Consider the following 14,337-nt stretch of genomic DNA (forward strand, 5'->3'; position numbering starts at 1 on the left):
ATGTTAAAGTTATAGGTGCCATTGTCTACTATGGATTTTGTTTTATTCACTCCAAAGTAAAACTCGTCAAGTCTATTTTCCTGCATATTTTTCTTACACCAAGTTCATTAGAAAATAAATGTGCTCCTCACATCCTTCCAGTAGCAAACGGAGCTTTTATTGGGAAAGTCTAAACCGGATATTCCACTGATTTCCACTGATTTCCATTTAAACTTTACTTTGCAATATTTTGAGCTACAGAAGGCGTTTGGGTGGACAGTCTGAGGAAAACTACTTGGCCTCTATTTTGTTCAGGTAAACTCATTGATTTGTTTGTTTGTTTGTTTGTTTGGTGGGAAGTTTGTTTCCAGCTGAATAAGTGAACTTTCCCATAACAGGCTGCAGCTACTGCTTGGATCATGGGAAAGCGGGGCAGCGGCTGGGTTGCGGGTTTTTGCGGGCGTTTTTTGGATCTTTGCGGGGGCGAATCAACCTGTTAACGGCTGCGTGCAGTTTGAAAGTTCCACTCTGAGGGAGAATTAAAGGACAGTTTGATTTGTATCGACCCGGTGTGGAGGTTTCAGACCTTGCAGCTGCTTCTGCTCGCTGCTTTGCTCTCTAAAGTTTTTGTATGGACACATACAGCGTGGCTCTTGGCAAAACTGCAGTTTTAACTCGTGTTTTTTGTTTTTGTTTAATATGTTTTTAATTATTTCCATGGCGCTCTCTGGCATTGACTGCTTTACCATCGCAGTGCCTCCTGCTCACACACATTTAATCGGCACATCCTCGATTAATCAACAGAACATTACTCACAAACAATTGTCTTCTTATCATGTACAAATTCTAATCTGTCTTCAGATTGTACTTTAAGATTAATATAAACTATTTGAAAAAATCAGCGAAAACCATCATCATACATAAAAGTGTGTAGATAAATGAATAATTCTGTAAAGTGCTGCAGCCGACAGAATGAATTCAGCATCTTATCATTTGCATTTTTCTAGTATAAGTCTGTATTCTTTTTGCTCTTTTGGGAGCAGGGTTCAGAGGTATTTTGTCCTTGGAGGAGGCCTGGATAATTACTGTGGTTGGAAAATGGATGGTGTTCCAGCCCGGAATGTTTTTGTTATGTCACCCTGTTGAAATGTGCTGTTAATTACTGAGGACACTGAGGATTTGGGATTATTAATTTCAAAATAAATCCCTACGAAATCTAATTTAAATCCCCCAAATTTAGTCACTCCTGCACAGTATATAGTACATGTTTCATATCCTTACAATATATATGCTGTAACTGTGTATATAGCTGTGAGGATATGAAACTACATGGATTTATAATGTTATTGTCGTTTTAGGTTTGAGACTTGACCTTGGTAGTTGTAACCTCCCCCCCTCTCTGCTCTGATCCTTGTCTGTGGCTGAGCTCCCATTCAAGACCAGGACCCCACATACTTACACCAAGCGTTATGGTGCTGTGTTCTCTCTCACTTCCCTTCAGCTGGAGGTGTAAAGTCGCAAAACTTCAAAGTCCATCAGCAGGGTGTTACCTTTAAACTGGCAGCAGACACATTCCACCATTTTACCAGCTTACAAATTTGAGGTTTCACCCTTCTCAAACACATGATGAATAGGTGGGAAAGAGCCCTTCCATTTATTGCGCAATGTCTTAAGAGAACATTACAATATGAATGCTGCAGTGGCTTTTTAATGAGCTTTTCTAGTTGGTGTGGATCTAGAGATTACCTCAGCACAGCAGGTAAACATGATGCTTCCCGAATTGACAAGGATCACCTGAATGCGCAATAGAGTGTGAGATGCTGAGGGAAGATGCTCCAGTTGTGTTCTCCAGTTGTGTACATTTCTTGGGTAAATGGCTAAACTGACATAGTCGGTCTAGAGAAGAACCCAGAACCTGAACTGACCTGAATGCAGTTTGTGTTCCTGAACTCTTTGGCATGTAAACATGTTTGAAGTTGTCCGTGTGGCTGGGTGCCAACTCCTGTTTGACAGATTGGATTGTTATGCTGTATAATGCTGAGGCGTGAGAGTCATGACAGATCTGCACCGGTGCACTAAAACCTTGCTCACAAGAGCCGGAGAGCGGTGGTGCCAATATGACAGATTTCATCCCCAAAAGATTTGAAAGCTCAGCAGCGTTTGAGCCAGTTGAACTCTAGGAACTGAGAAAAGTGTTGCATGGTCTACAAATCTGTCTGGTCTCAGGCCAATGTGAGAGAAGTGTGAGATGGGTTGAAGCTCACGACAGGCCGCCGAGCGTCACTTTCAACATGTCCGACTGTGTGGGTCCGGTGTTCCTTACGCCTGAACTGGGAATCGCAGCCTCTGCCCCGGTGGGCCTCACTTGTTTGACCGTCTACTCTCGCCATCTTCCCTCCGACCGTTCACTTGGCTCGTCACATGGGAAGCTCACAGGGATCCCCCCCCTCCTCTCCTGGTGTCAGATCCTGTAGAGTAAAGGCATTCCGCACCATCAGAGGACTACACAAAGCTGCTGCACAGTCTTGTAACACAGGGGTCCATATTGTGTGAGAGTTTGGCTCCGATCATGGAAAGTGAGGAATTAAGTGCTGCTTAACTCCGACTTTGGCAGGAGAACAGATACTGCATACTGTCAAATTTACAGCTGCGGGGACAAGTGGAAGTGTTTTGGAATCATCCCTTGTTCCTTGACCTTCATTCAATTCACAATGATGGAGAAACACAATGCGTCTAAACTCACAACACACCCACACCCACATTTGTATTCTTTATCTATTGAACATATTGAAATCTTCCCAGTTTAGGCTTGGAGATGCATGTGAGGTGCTGCAGTGTGTTTGAGAACTGGTCGGACCTGATGGAGCTGCTGCTGCTGCCACAATCATTACATTAAACTGAATATAATCTGCTGTGGCTGGTTTGAATGGAGGCCAGAGCTCCTTTTACAGGGAGCTGGAGGCACTCAGGAGGAGTTTGGAGCCTTGATTTATGTTTTTTGTTAATATAAAAGCAGACGTTTAATGACATTACGTTTTTAAATCAGACGGGTAAAGAAGATCTATTACGTTTGAGGGTAAAATGTCAAATATAATAACACTTTAAGGCAACTGCGAACATATTTGTATCCAACTAAACTGGTAACCTTACGTCACTCATTCACAGGCTGCTGCTATTGGTTTCTAAATCTGCATTCTTCCTCTGGTCGTATTGATGTTGATGATGATGATGATGTTGTTGTTCCGTACAGAGCCTCTCAATTGTTACTGTACCAAAAGCAGAGACAAAGAGCTTTCAGTGAAGCCCTCATTTGCATTCATTAATCTAAACTCTGGGACAGTCTCCCACTGGATCTCGTGTCAGCATGTCTCTCGCTGCTTTTAAGTGGCAAAACTCTTGTATTTTAGCTCCACTTTCACCAAAAAATTACTTTTTTGCATTGGTCCTTTCATGAATACTCTGAATAGACCATCTTCCTCAGGGTGGGTGACTGTTTTCTCCATTCGGGTGACCTTTTGAGGTCACACCCACATCCATAGATATGATAGTCTGGAGACAAATCTGCTGTGTTGTGGTCAGCAGTAACTTTGTCATTATTATAAATAAGTGTTTTTGTTTTGATTACTTTGCATGCCGTCTGTGTGTCTGTCTTGACTTTGTCTCATAGTTCAGATTATTCCTCGCTGTGTCTCTTCTTGTCGGCCCAGTGAATGTGCACAGACATGCAGGCTGCCCTTACGTGTCTCCTACATGCTCTACCTTTCCCTGTGAGGCTTCATTCTGCTGCCGCCGCTTCAGTGGGGCGCTTGGAGTACATTTACTCTCGCGTTTACTTCATCTCCAGTGCCAAATATAACTTTGAATGGCCGTTTTTGATTGTGATACGGCCCCAGCTTGTGTGTGTGTGTGTGTGTGTGTGTGTGTGTGTGTGTGTGTGTGTGTGTGTGTGTGTGTGTGTGTGTGTGTGTGTGTGTGTGTGTGTGTGTGTGTGTGTGTGTGTGTGTGTGTGTGTGTGTGTGTGTGTGTGTGTGTGTGTGTGTGTGTGTGTGTGTGTGTGTGTGTGACAGCCCCCGACCCCCCCGGCTGCTCTGCCAAACACTTAACTGTTTGCACCCGATATGAGCAAGACAGAGTTGGAAACACAAGATCAGTCACGATTCAGCCTCACAACCCCAGAACAAACTGGGGAAATCCAGAAATACACACACACACACGCTGCAAAAATACTTATTTCCCCCCCCACACACACACACCCACCCACCAAACTGCTTCATCTGCCACCACAGCAAAGAATTCTCTCCCTGCATAAATCTCTCCTTCTCCTCCACCTCCCCTCCCCCCGTCGTTCAACCTCTCACCCACTTTCTCTCCCCTCTCACTCCCCAATTCTGAAACGGTGAAACAGGAGCAAAGGAGGACAAAGAGTGATGTCACACACACACACACACCCCTCCACCCCCTCCCCCTGCTCTTTAATCAGGCTGATCCGGCTCCGTGGCCTCACTCGGGGTAAAGCCGAGCCCCCATTTGTCCTCGTTAGACTCATAATCAACTTCCTGCTTTGATTAACGCAAATTCAAACCGCAAAGTTCCACCTGCTGCGGTGGACGACGGGAAGAAAAAGCCCCCACTGCAGCCCCTTTGCTGTCTCTCCTCAGCTCCGCCGGCTACTGTTATCTTCTTCTTCTTCCTCCTCCTCCTCCTCCCTCCCTCTCTCTCTCCCATTCATAATGGCCATTGTGGAAGCTCAGACAGGAACTATTGTGCTCTCCAGCTTTTTACTCCTTGGAAGACATGAGACAAAAAGAATGCAAACACACAGGAATACACTGTTTGCAAACAAATGCACTTTTACAGCTTGTGGTGAATGGTTTTGGCTGTTCAGACCTGAGTTTGCGCCACACACACACACACACACACACACACACACACACACACACACACACACACACACACACACACACACACACACACACACACACACACACACACACACACACACACACACACCGGTGTGTCGCTCCTCCACCTTTTCTTTCCTTCTTTCCTTGTTCTCTCTCTGCTTGGCCAAACTCTGTGGCCCTGCGGTGGCTCGGCTGTACGTTTTCACCAAACTTTCAAAGGACTTTCACTTTTTGTTCTCTTACTTAAACCAGCAGAGAATAAATGACTTTATGACGTTTGACAACCTCCTCCATCCCACTTTGCAAGAGAGGATAGAGATGAAGAAGGTGAAGAGGAGGGATGACGAATATGAGAAGGGACAAAGATGTTGAAATGAAGCCGACCGCGGAGGGCAAGCGGACACAAAAGATGGTGATGAAGCAACAGATGAAGGTGGAAGAGAGGAAGATGCAGATGCAATGTGAAGAAAAATGTGAAGCAGCGAGGATGAAAGAAGATGACAGAGGTGACGGTGATGATGATGTGGAGAATGACGAAGAAGATGTAACAAGAAATGGATTGTGAAGACGGCGATGATATAAAGTGCGATGGCGACGATGAAAATACAAAGAAAAACACTGTGCTGGGAATAAAGGAAGGCTCCTTTCAGCCAGAAAATTGAAGGACTTTAATTTGAACTTTCTCCCTCTGCTTCTGTTTAACTGCCTCCCAATGGTGGGATTTTATGAAACACAGCGTCAGATAGAATGTGATGTAACGTGTATTTGGCTCACACAAGATGGTGATCAATACATCTGATATCTTGTAGTGCACGGTATTGGTTTGCCTCATGGCGGCCCTGTAACAAAAACCTTTTAGTCATAGATTGATCCACATCCTTGCACATAGGCCACACCCATTTGGGCCTAACACAATGTTCCATGTTGAATTTTTTTGGATTTCCTTTTACAATTTTGAAGCAATTCATCACAAACTTGTAATGTTTCGACACTTGTTCAAAGTTAAGGGGATGTGGCGCCTTGGTGCCGTGTCATGAATGAATGAATGAATGAATGAGTCCACTGTTCACTGTCCAAACTTCAATGAATGAATGAATGAATGAAATGTCAATGGAACTGATGGTGGCGCTGTAACGGCAAAGAAATCTTGACAATAACAGACATGATAGAACCCAAAAACTTTGTAGTTGTTTGTGTGTGTGTGTGTGTGGGGGCTCGGCCTTGGTGGTGGTATGCTCTTCTTATTTACCACAAACTTTCTTCGGTAAGTGAATTTAATGTGTCGTTTCCTGCTGTGACCCATTTCTGCGTTTTTTTTCAAATATTTTTCAGTTATGCAATTCCATGAGTGGTTACGATCACTTCGCTCTAGTGCTGGACTCAAAGAGGACCTCCGGAACTTTCTGCCGTCTCTCCCCCTGTCCTCCTCGTCCCTGCTGGGGCTCGGTGCCGTGGCCTCGCTCACTGCGTACTGGCTGGTGACTCGTCCTCGCCCCATGCTTCCCCCGTGTGACCTCCAGGCGCAGTCAGTAGCTGTGGAGGTGCGTGAAGCTCAGGCCTCAACCGTCACGCTGTCGCTGACTTCAAAAGTGTGTGAAGGTGTTTCAAGTTGCTCTCTGTGATGCGTTTCAGGGAGATCCCAGCTGCAGGCGATCTGCTCTCCTCCAAGATGATACACTGCTAGACTTTTACTATGAAGACACCAAGACGGCCTATGACATGTTTCAGAGAGGACTGAGGATTGCAGGTGATGATGATGATAATAATGATGATGGACACACTGGAGATTAAACAAACCTTCTTTAAGAGGTTTGAGTTAAGGTTGACCTAAAAAGCCCAATAGGGAATGTTTTACTTCCATTAAGAACTTTCCTGGGAGGTTCTCCATTCCTCCACATAGGTTTGTTAGCTTTATGACAACTATAGCTCATATATTATAGATTCCTTACACCCAAAGTGAAATATGTCAAGGCTTTATTAGTTTTAATTGGGATGATTATGGCTTACAGCTCATGAAAACCCCAAATTCAGTATCTCAGAAAATGTTAATATTGTCAAAAGGTTCAATATTGTAGACTCACAGTGTCACAATCTCAATCAGCTCGTTAACGCAAATCACCTGTGCAAAGGTGCCCTGAGCCATTACATTACATTAGGCAGCATTTTTTAGTCCAAAGCGATTTACATTACATTTACCACCCTTCGCAGAGGGGGGAGCAATTAAGGGTTTGGTGTCTTGCTTAGGGGCACCTTGGCAGGGACTCGAACCGGCGACCTACCTGTTCCCAAGCGGAAGCTCTACCCACTGGGCTACTGCCTCTCAATTGTCTCTCAGTCTGGTTCAGTAGGCGACACAACATGGGGAAGACGACCAGATTGTTATTGAGCTGCACCTGTATAAACAAATAGCATCTTTCAGAAGATTCAACTATTTGTGTGATTTATATCTATAGTCAGGATTTAAAAAACAATATTCTTGGATAATGAGGTAAAAATAATTTTAACATTTGATTAGAAAGAAGAAAAAGAAATTCTGTTCTTTGTTGTTTTGATATGCATTCCATGTACACAGATATAGGAATGAAACATGCAAACACAGATAAAGGGGATACAAACACTCTCATGCAAACATGCAAACATAGTCCTTAGACAAGTAATGGTGGAGAGAGAGTGGTGGAGCGCCTGCAAGGGGGCTGAGGCGTCCGGGGGCAATTTGGGGGTTAGGAGCCTTGCTCAAGGGCACCTGGGCAGTGCCCAGGAGATGCGCCGGCATCCCTCCAGCTACCAGTCCATCTTCCGTTTTTTGGTCCTCCTGTGACTTGAACCGGCGACCCTTCGGTTCAGCCCTGCAGACTGAGCCCCAATGTTCAGTGGAGATCATTTCCTGCTCCTCTCTCACCAACTTTTACTTAAATTATGAAACCCACATGTGGGTGTTTGAATTGACATGACGACTGTGTGTTCAAACAGGAAACGGCCCATGTCTTGGCTTCAGGGAACCAGGGGAACCTTACCAGTGGATCTCCTACACTGAGGTCTGACACATGATGATGATGATGAGCTTTGATCCTCCAGCTGTAGTTGTGCTGCTGTATAATCCGTTTGTTTGTTGACACTTCCAGGTGGCTGAGCAGGCACAGCTGCTGGGCTCCGGGCTTTTGGCTAAAGGCTGCCAGCCAAATCCGCAGCAGTTTGTGGGGATATTTGCAAGGAACAGACCAGAGGTACACACTGTTTTGTACTGCGAGATGTGTTGCCTCGCCGCTTAGTTTGCTCTGAGCTTTAGATTGAATTTATCCAAAGATTATTTTTAAGACACTGCTGGCTCCTGCTTCCAGCTACACCGAGTCTCTTTGAACATTCAAGTCCCTCTCTTGTACAGAATGTAAAACAGCCAAATGCATTTGTCTGCATTCAGATCAGTCTTCTGAGATTCTCCTGTTGATTCTAGTCTCATATTGATGTCTGTCACCTTTTTAAAACTGTAATTTACTTGAGTGTAACTCTTAGTCACACTACAATTGTCGCTCATCATAATATATCATGTTTTTTTCATTACGTTATTTAGATTTTAATTAATTGGTTTGTAGTTTAAAATCATTCAAATAATTTACACTTTTTTGTTATGTTGCTCATGAACTTTATATTAACTATATATTAACATATTGCTTTTGTAGTTAATACCAAAGCACCTCTGTTTATGCTGTCAACTAAAAATACTTCCCTAAAGTATTTTCATAAATCCGTCACAGCCATTTTTGTCAATCCCATGTAGACTCGAAGCAAAAATATTCCCCAAGATCTCACTTAGTTCATTTTTCTTGATACATATTTGGTTTTGTTTTTGTAAAATGCACTGAAGAATCATAATGGATTGTTGTGTGTGTGACTCGAGATATTTACAGCCAGAACTAGTCTAACTGTGTGGCTCTGTCTCCCTCTGCTGGCGGCAGTGGATCATCTCCGAGCTGGCGTGCTACACTTACTCCATGGCTTTGGTTCCTCTGTATGAGACACTGGGACTGGACGCCATGGTCCATATAATCAACCTGGGTGAGAGAATGTGCCGACTGAATGTCAATCAGAACAACAGAATGCTGCAATTTATCATTAAGAGGAATCGTTTCATCCCAAAATGAAGGCGCTCATTTTGGATTCAAGTCATAAGTATAAAAGAGACTAAATACACTACTATAGGTGATAATTATGGATATGTTGGACCTTTGAACTTACAAACCCCATATGATGCACTAGGTGAATGTTTAACGTGTGTTTTATGTTTTTGAGGGGGTGGGGCTGCAAAATGATGCCCATTAACTTCAATAGATTTAAAGACATTGAGGCTAACTCACTCAGTGTCCAGTGTGTGTGTAGTTATGGCAAATAAATGGTCAGAAGTGCCACTTTCAGTCTCTCACAGAATGAGCAGTTAATGCATTAATCAGGATGCGTTTTGAGTAGAAAACAGTGAACCTGCTTACAGAATATCAAAGCTGACAGGCCCATCTGTTTGCATATTTGCAGCTCCAAAAAGCGTCACATGCAGCAGAAAGTAGGGGATAATGAGGTCTATGTTAGCACTTTTGAGAAATGGTTGATGGACGTCTAACTAATGGTTTGTTACAGCTCACAGGGAGTAGAAAACGTGGGACTGACCTCTCTCTCTCTTTCCTTTCACGATGTTCCTGTCACGGCGGCGCTCTCAGCGGAGATGTCTGTGGTGATATGTGACCAGGAGGAGAAGGCGGTGTCTCTCTTGGAGAACAAGGAGAAAGGGGTGACGCCGACGCTCTCCTGTCTGGTGCTCTTCAGCGATTTCAGCGAGGACTTTGCGGAGAGGGCGAGGAGTTGCGGCGTGGAGGTTGTGAAACTGGCAGAGGTCACGGTAAGCAGGTGGAAGCACTAAATCACAGTAATACGGACTAATTTCAAGACAGAATCCCTCGTAATGTAATCAGTGCTGATATTTAACCCCCATGTGTATTCATCTTAGGACCTGGGACGTCAAAACCTCAAAGACCCTGTGGTGAGTTCACTCGTCACTGGTCCAGTAAACACCCACACCCCCCACTTTGAATGCTACTGTGACTGCTTTGTCATTGGACCTCTCCCATGAGATATCATTAAAATTGACTTGTAAACCAGAGGAAGGCCTGTTGTCATGTTCTCATATGTCATTGCTGCCCGCTTGTAGCCGCCCCAGCCCGAGGATCTGGCCGTGGTTTGCTTCACCAGCGGAACCACAGGTACCCTGATCTCATAATTCTCCGCGTAATTATCTGTAATGGTCTCCCTACTCGCTGCACTTCACTCACATCGTTATAGAAGTGTCTATCAGCGCCCACTAACAGCCTCTCATTATGGCATGGCTGCAGTTTCCTACGCCGCACAGGGCACTGCAATAATGTCTTGTTTATTTATCCAGGGAAGCCCAAGGGAGCCATGATCACCCACGGCAACATCGCCTCCAACACTTCCTCTGTCATTAAGATCCTGGAGGTCTGTCTAAACTTCCACCTCCCTCTCTAATTGAGAACAGCCTCACAGCTTCCATTGCTTTCCCATCTGCTCGTGTCTCACTTCACCTTTCTCACCGCTGTCCCTCTCCCTGCTGTGTCTAATGGTATGATTAATTGGATGTGTGATTGCCCTTGTAGCTGGAAAGTATTTTAACTAATTGCTCCCGTATAAAGTGTCTTGCCATCTAACTGCAATTGAAAAAGCCATATTGCGTGTTTGATTGCCTGCGCGGCGTCATACGCCGCCGCTCCGTCTTAATCTGTCCCCTGTGCGCCGCTTCACTTTTTCAGGGCTCCTTTGTGATCCGGCAAGAGGATGTTTCAATCTCCTACCTGCCACTCGCACATATGTTTGAGAGGATGATTCAGGTAGCGTGAAGGTGAAGTCGTTCCTGCACGGTGCACCCTCCGTGTAGGGCCTCAATGAAGTGTCCTTTTGTGTCTCAGGTGTCCATGTTCTGCCATGGAGCCAGAGTTGGATTCTACCAGGGGGACATTTCTCTTCTCATGGACGACATAAAGACCCTCAAACCCACCTTCTTTCCCGTTGTGCCTCGGTTACTAAATCGCATCTATGACAAGGTCAGATGGTTCGATATGAATTTAGTCATTAACAGGCTTGGCTGATGCACTGTGAGACTAATACGTCTCTCTCGATCTCTGTCTGTCTGTGTGTGTTCTTCGTCGACCCCTATAAAGATCCTGAGCTCGGTGACGTCTCCGTTGCGACGGGCTTTGCTTCATTATGCTGTGAGGAGGAAGCAGGCCGAGCTCAGCAGCGGAGTCGTACGGAACAACAGCTGGTGGGACAAATTGGTATTCAACAGGATTCAGGTCAGTCGCTAAAACTCTAACTCCTGTTTTCCCGCCTGGGTCTTATTGTCCAATTGTTCCCATTTCCCCCTTGTTTGTGACGACAATATCAATTCATTGGAACAGGATGGTCTCTTGAGATTGAAATCTGTTGTCTGGAAAGCGTCCTGGCCACAGTTACCTAACATAAACGCCAACACAGATGTATTTGTGCCTGAAGAACTCATTCCTATATCACACACACACACACACCGACGTATGTGAACGCAGCGGTAAATGTCACGGCTCACCCACAGTGCTTCTTGATTTTGTTTTGATCAATATTGCATGTTTAAATATGTTTCAGGCCAGTTTAGGCGGTAATCTGCGGTTTGCACTGACAGCATCAGCACCCATCTCCCCCACTGTGCTGTCCTTCCTCAGAGCCACTCTTGGCTGTCTGATATTCGAGGGTTACGGCCAGACGGAGTGCACCGCCGGCTGCACTTTCTCCATGCCTGGCGACTGGAGCGCAGGTAAACGACACCCGGATCTGAACCAGGTCTCCGCCTCCCGTTTCTATTCCTGTGCCGCTCAGTGGTTGTTTGTCTCCCCGTCAGGTCACGTGGGCGCTCCTTTACCCTGCGCCATGGTGAAGCTGGTCGACATCCCAGACATGAACTACTATGCTAAAAATGGAGAGGGAGAGGTGAGATGATTGGTAATGCCTACAGTGTCATTACACCTCCAGACTGTAGCCGTGTAGACGGTTTCAAGGGCAGGATCCTGATTCAAGGCTCCATTGAATTTGAATGACACAAGTGGTGAAGCCTTTGGATCCCAGTCTGTTGTGCACTGCTGAGTCAAGAGGTGATGTTTGTGTGTCGTATCCTGCTAAGAGTTATAACACACAAACATCGCCGCCGGAAAGTTACTGATGTCTTTCAATGAATGATCATACTCTACTCAATAACCTCACTTTCATCACTGAACTCCATAATTGGAGCTCTACCCGACCTTGGCGGGGGTATGAGCTCTGTACTTTCAGATCCTTGTCACCTCATTTGTTCACAGTTCTTGGTTCTGCTCCCGAATCGATTCTTCCTCTATCCTATCTTCTGCTAACAGCACTCGCCTCTGTCTTTGTTAGATCTGTATCCGAGGCCCCAGCGTGTTCAGGGGCTATCTGAGGGACACGGAGAGGACGGCAGAGGCGTTGGACAGCGACGGCTGGTTGCACAGTGGGGACGTGGGCCAGTGGCTTCCAGTGAGTAACCGATGAGTCTTTTGGTCATCGATATCCTCCTCTTCACCTAACGGAGTGAAAATTTATTTTTTACGCTTTCCCCTCTGTCAGAATGGGACGCTACGCATTGTTGACAGGAAGAAGCACATCTTCAAGTTGTCTCAGGGGGAGTATATAGCTCCGGAGAAGATAGAAAATGTCTACATGCGCTGCATCCCTGTGCTCCAGGTGTTTGTGCACGGAGACAGTTTACAGGTAGAGTGGAGCAAAGCACACAAAACAATTTGTATTCACTTAGGCTAAGCCAATTACCAGGTTGCAAGTTAATTAAAAAAATGTTCTCCTCTTGTGTTTCAGTCTTATCTAATCGGCATTGTGGTGCCCGACCCTGAGGTGTTGGTCGACTGGGCTAAAAAGCGAGGAGGCTTTGTGGGATCCTACAAGGAACTGTGTCAGAATCCAGTATGTCGCCATGGCTACATGTTCAGACAAGCTCAACAATCAAGTCCCACTTTCATCATTGCTGTATGATCTTACCCTTTTGTCTCCCAAACAGGATGTAAAGAAAGCGATATTAGAGGACATGTCAGAAGTGGGCAAGGAGGCAGGGCTTAAGTCCTTTGAACAGGTGAGGAGTCTGCTGACACTGGACTCAGTTAAGGCTTCTTACCTACAAAGTTTCACACACAGAAGTTGTGTGTTTTTGTCTCCTTACAGGTGAAGGATCTTCACTTGCATCCAGAGATGTTTAGTATTGCCAACGGCCTTCTCACCCCCACTTTGAAGAGCAGACGCATTGACATCCGCAGGGTCTTTCAGGAACAGTTATCAAACATGTACAGCAAGAAAGCTATTTAAAGGACTGCACTCAACTCTCTCTCTCTCTCTCACCACACACCAACGAAGGTTTGCTGGTGTCCAGTGAGGGGAAAAATAGGGAGGAGGAACTGAGAAAGTAGTGCCTTGCTCATTAGATACTGTACAACTGGATATCAGAGTACTGTGGAAATTATTTTACGAAACTTTCAATCCACATGCTTACATGTGCCATGTGTATATGTAATATATTAACTATTTACACAGAACTTTAAAATAACACAGAGGGGGACCAAAACAATGTTGGGGTATTTGCCCTGCCCGAACTCTGTGGACATAGTGCCTCTAAACACCCAGCCAGTGCTCAGGTCACTGGGTTAGAAGCTCTTAGAGGGTTAGAGGGATCACATGTAGGACCTCGTCATTAATTCAGTTGTTATCCACTGGATTTTAGGGATAAATTATTTTTGAAAGAGTAGATACGACAAGAGTCACAATTTGTAGCTTAAAATGAGATCTTCCACTCACACCGTCCTGCTCCTCTCAGAGGATTTAAAAAGAGAAAAGGGACAAGTACAGGTACACATGTTGATTTTATGGAACTTGCATTAACTGTGGTATGTTGTGGCTGAAGGGTGAAAGCATTGAATCTAATGAGCGTGTGTTTCTCTAATTGGTTTGATAAACCAAATGTCTATGGAAGTGACTGTAATCCTCTAATGTTATAATAGCAAAGGTGGACTTCAGAGTCAACTGGTTCCAATGATTTTGTGACAAGCCGGCGCAGCTATAAATACTGAAGACATTGACATTTGTTTAAAGAACACAACTGACTAATTCAGTGAAGAAGTGAACAGAAATAAAGATACTGATAATGGGTTTGTGTGAAATTCTACAAGATACTCTTTTTGTTGTTTTCCAATTTTCTCTTTAACTTATGTGGCTTTTAAACAGAGCGCATCATTTCCTCCCCATTAAAACCCTTTGACTTCTCAGCCACCGTGTTAATCCAGTTAGAGCAAAACACACGGTGAGCCATTTACATTTCACTATGTTTTCAACAGTGATTTAATGTCTAAAA

At 44.8% G+C, this 14,337-nt stretch overlaps 1 protein-coding gene across 1 annotated transcript; it reads left to right on the forward strand.

Moving 5' to 3' along the window:
* Nucleotides 1-194: 194 nt before the first annotated feature.
* Nucleotides 195-14,156, forward strand: acsl2 (acyl-CoA synthetase long chain family member 2). Its single transcript, XM_076151155.1, has 20 exons — nt 195-294; nt 6,216-6,424; nt 6,516-6,630; nt 7,854-7,918; nt 8,006-8,107; nt 8,837-8,936; nt 9,590-9,768; nt 9,877-9,909; nt 10,078-10,129; nt 10,309-10,382; nt 10,694-10,771; nt 10,850-10,984; nt 11,102-11,236; nt 11,562-11,730; nt 11,815-11,903; nt 12,345-12,461; nt 12,552-12,695; nt 12,798-12,902; nt 12,997-13,068; nt 13,158-14,156. Exons 2-20 carry the CDS (start codon nt 6,218-6,220, stop codon nt 13,296-13,298), a joined length of 2,112 nt encoding a protein of 703 aa, XP_076007270.1. The 5' UTR covers nt 195-294; nt 6,216-6,217; the 3' UTR covers nt 13,299-14,156.
* The last annotated feature ends 181 nt before the right edge of the window (nt 14,157-14,337 follow it).

Source organism: Genypterus blacodes, unplaced genomic scaffold (assembly GCF_046128005.1).
Source record: "Genypterus blacodes isolate CSIRO-AG114 ecotype Tasmania unplaced genomic scaffold, CSIRO-AGI_Gbla_v1 ptg000053l_1, whole genome shotgun sequence".
Lineage (NCBI taxonomy): Eukaryota > Metazoa > Chordata > Actinopteri > Ophidiiformes > Ophidiidae > Genypterus > Genypterus blacodes.

Coding starts and splice junctions, on each gene's coding strand:
- acsl2 (XM_076151155.1), top strand. CDS start 6,218: ATGCAATTCCATGAGTGGTTACGATCACTTCGCTCTAGTGCTGGACTC. Junction 6,425..6,515: donor CGCAGTCAGTAGCTGTGGAG/GTGCGTGAAGCT, acceptor GATGCGTTTCAG/GGAGATCCCAGCTGCAGGCG. Junction 7,919..8,005: donor AGTGGATCTCCTACACTGAG/GTCTGACACATG, acceptor TGACACTTCCAG/GTGGCTGAGCAGGCACAGCT.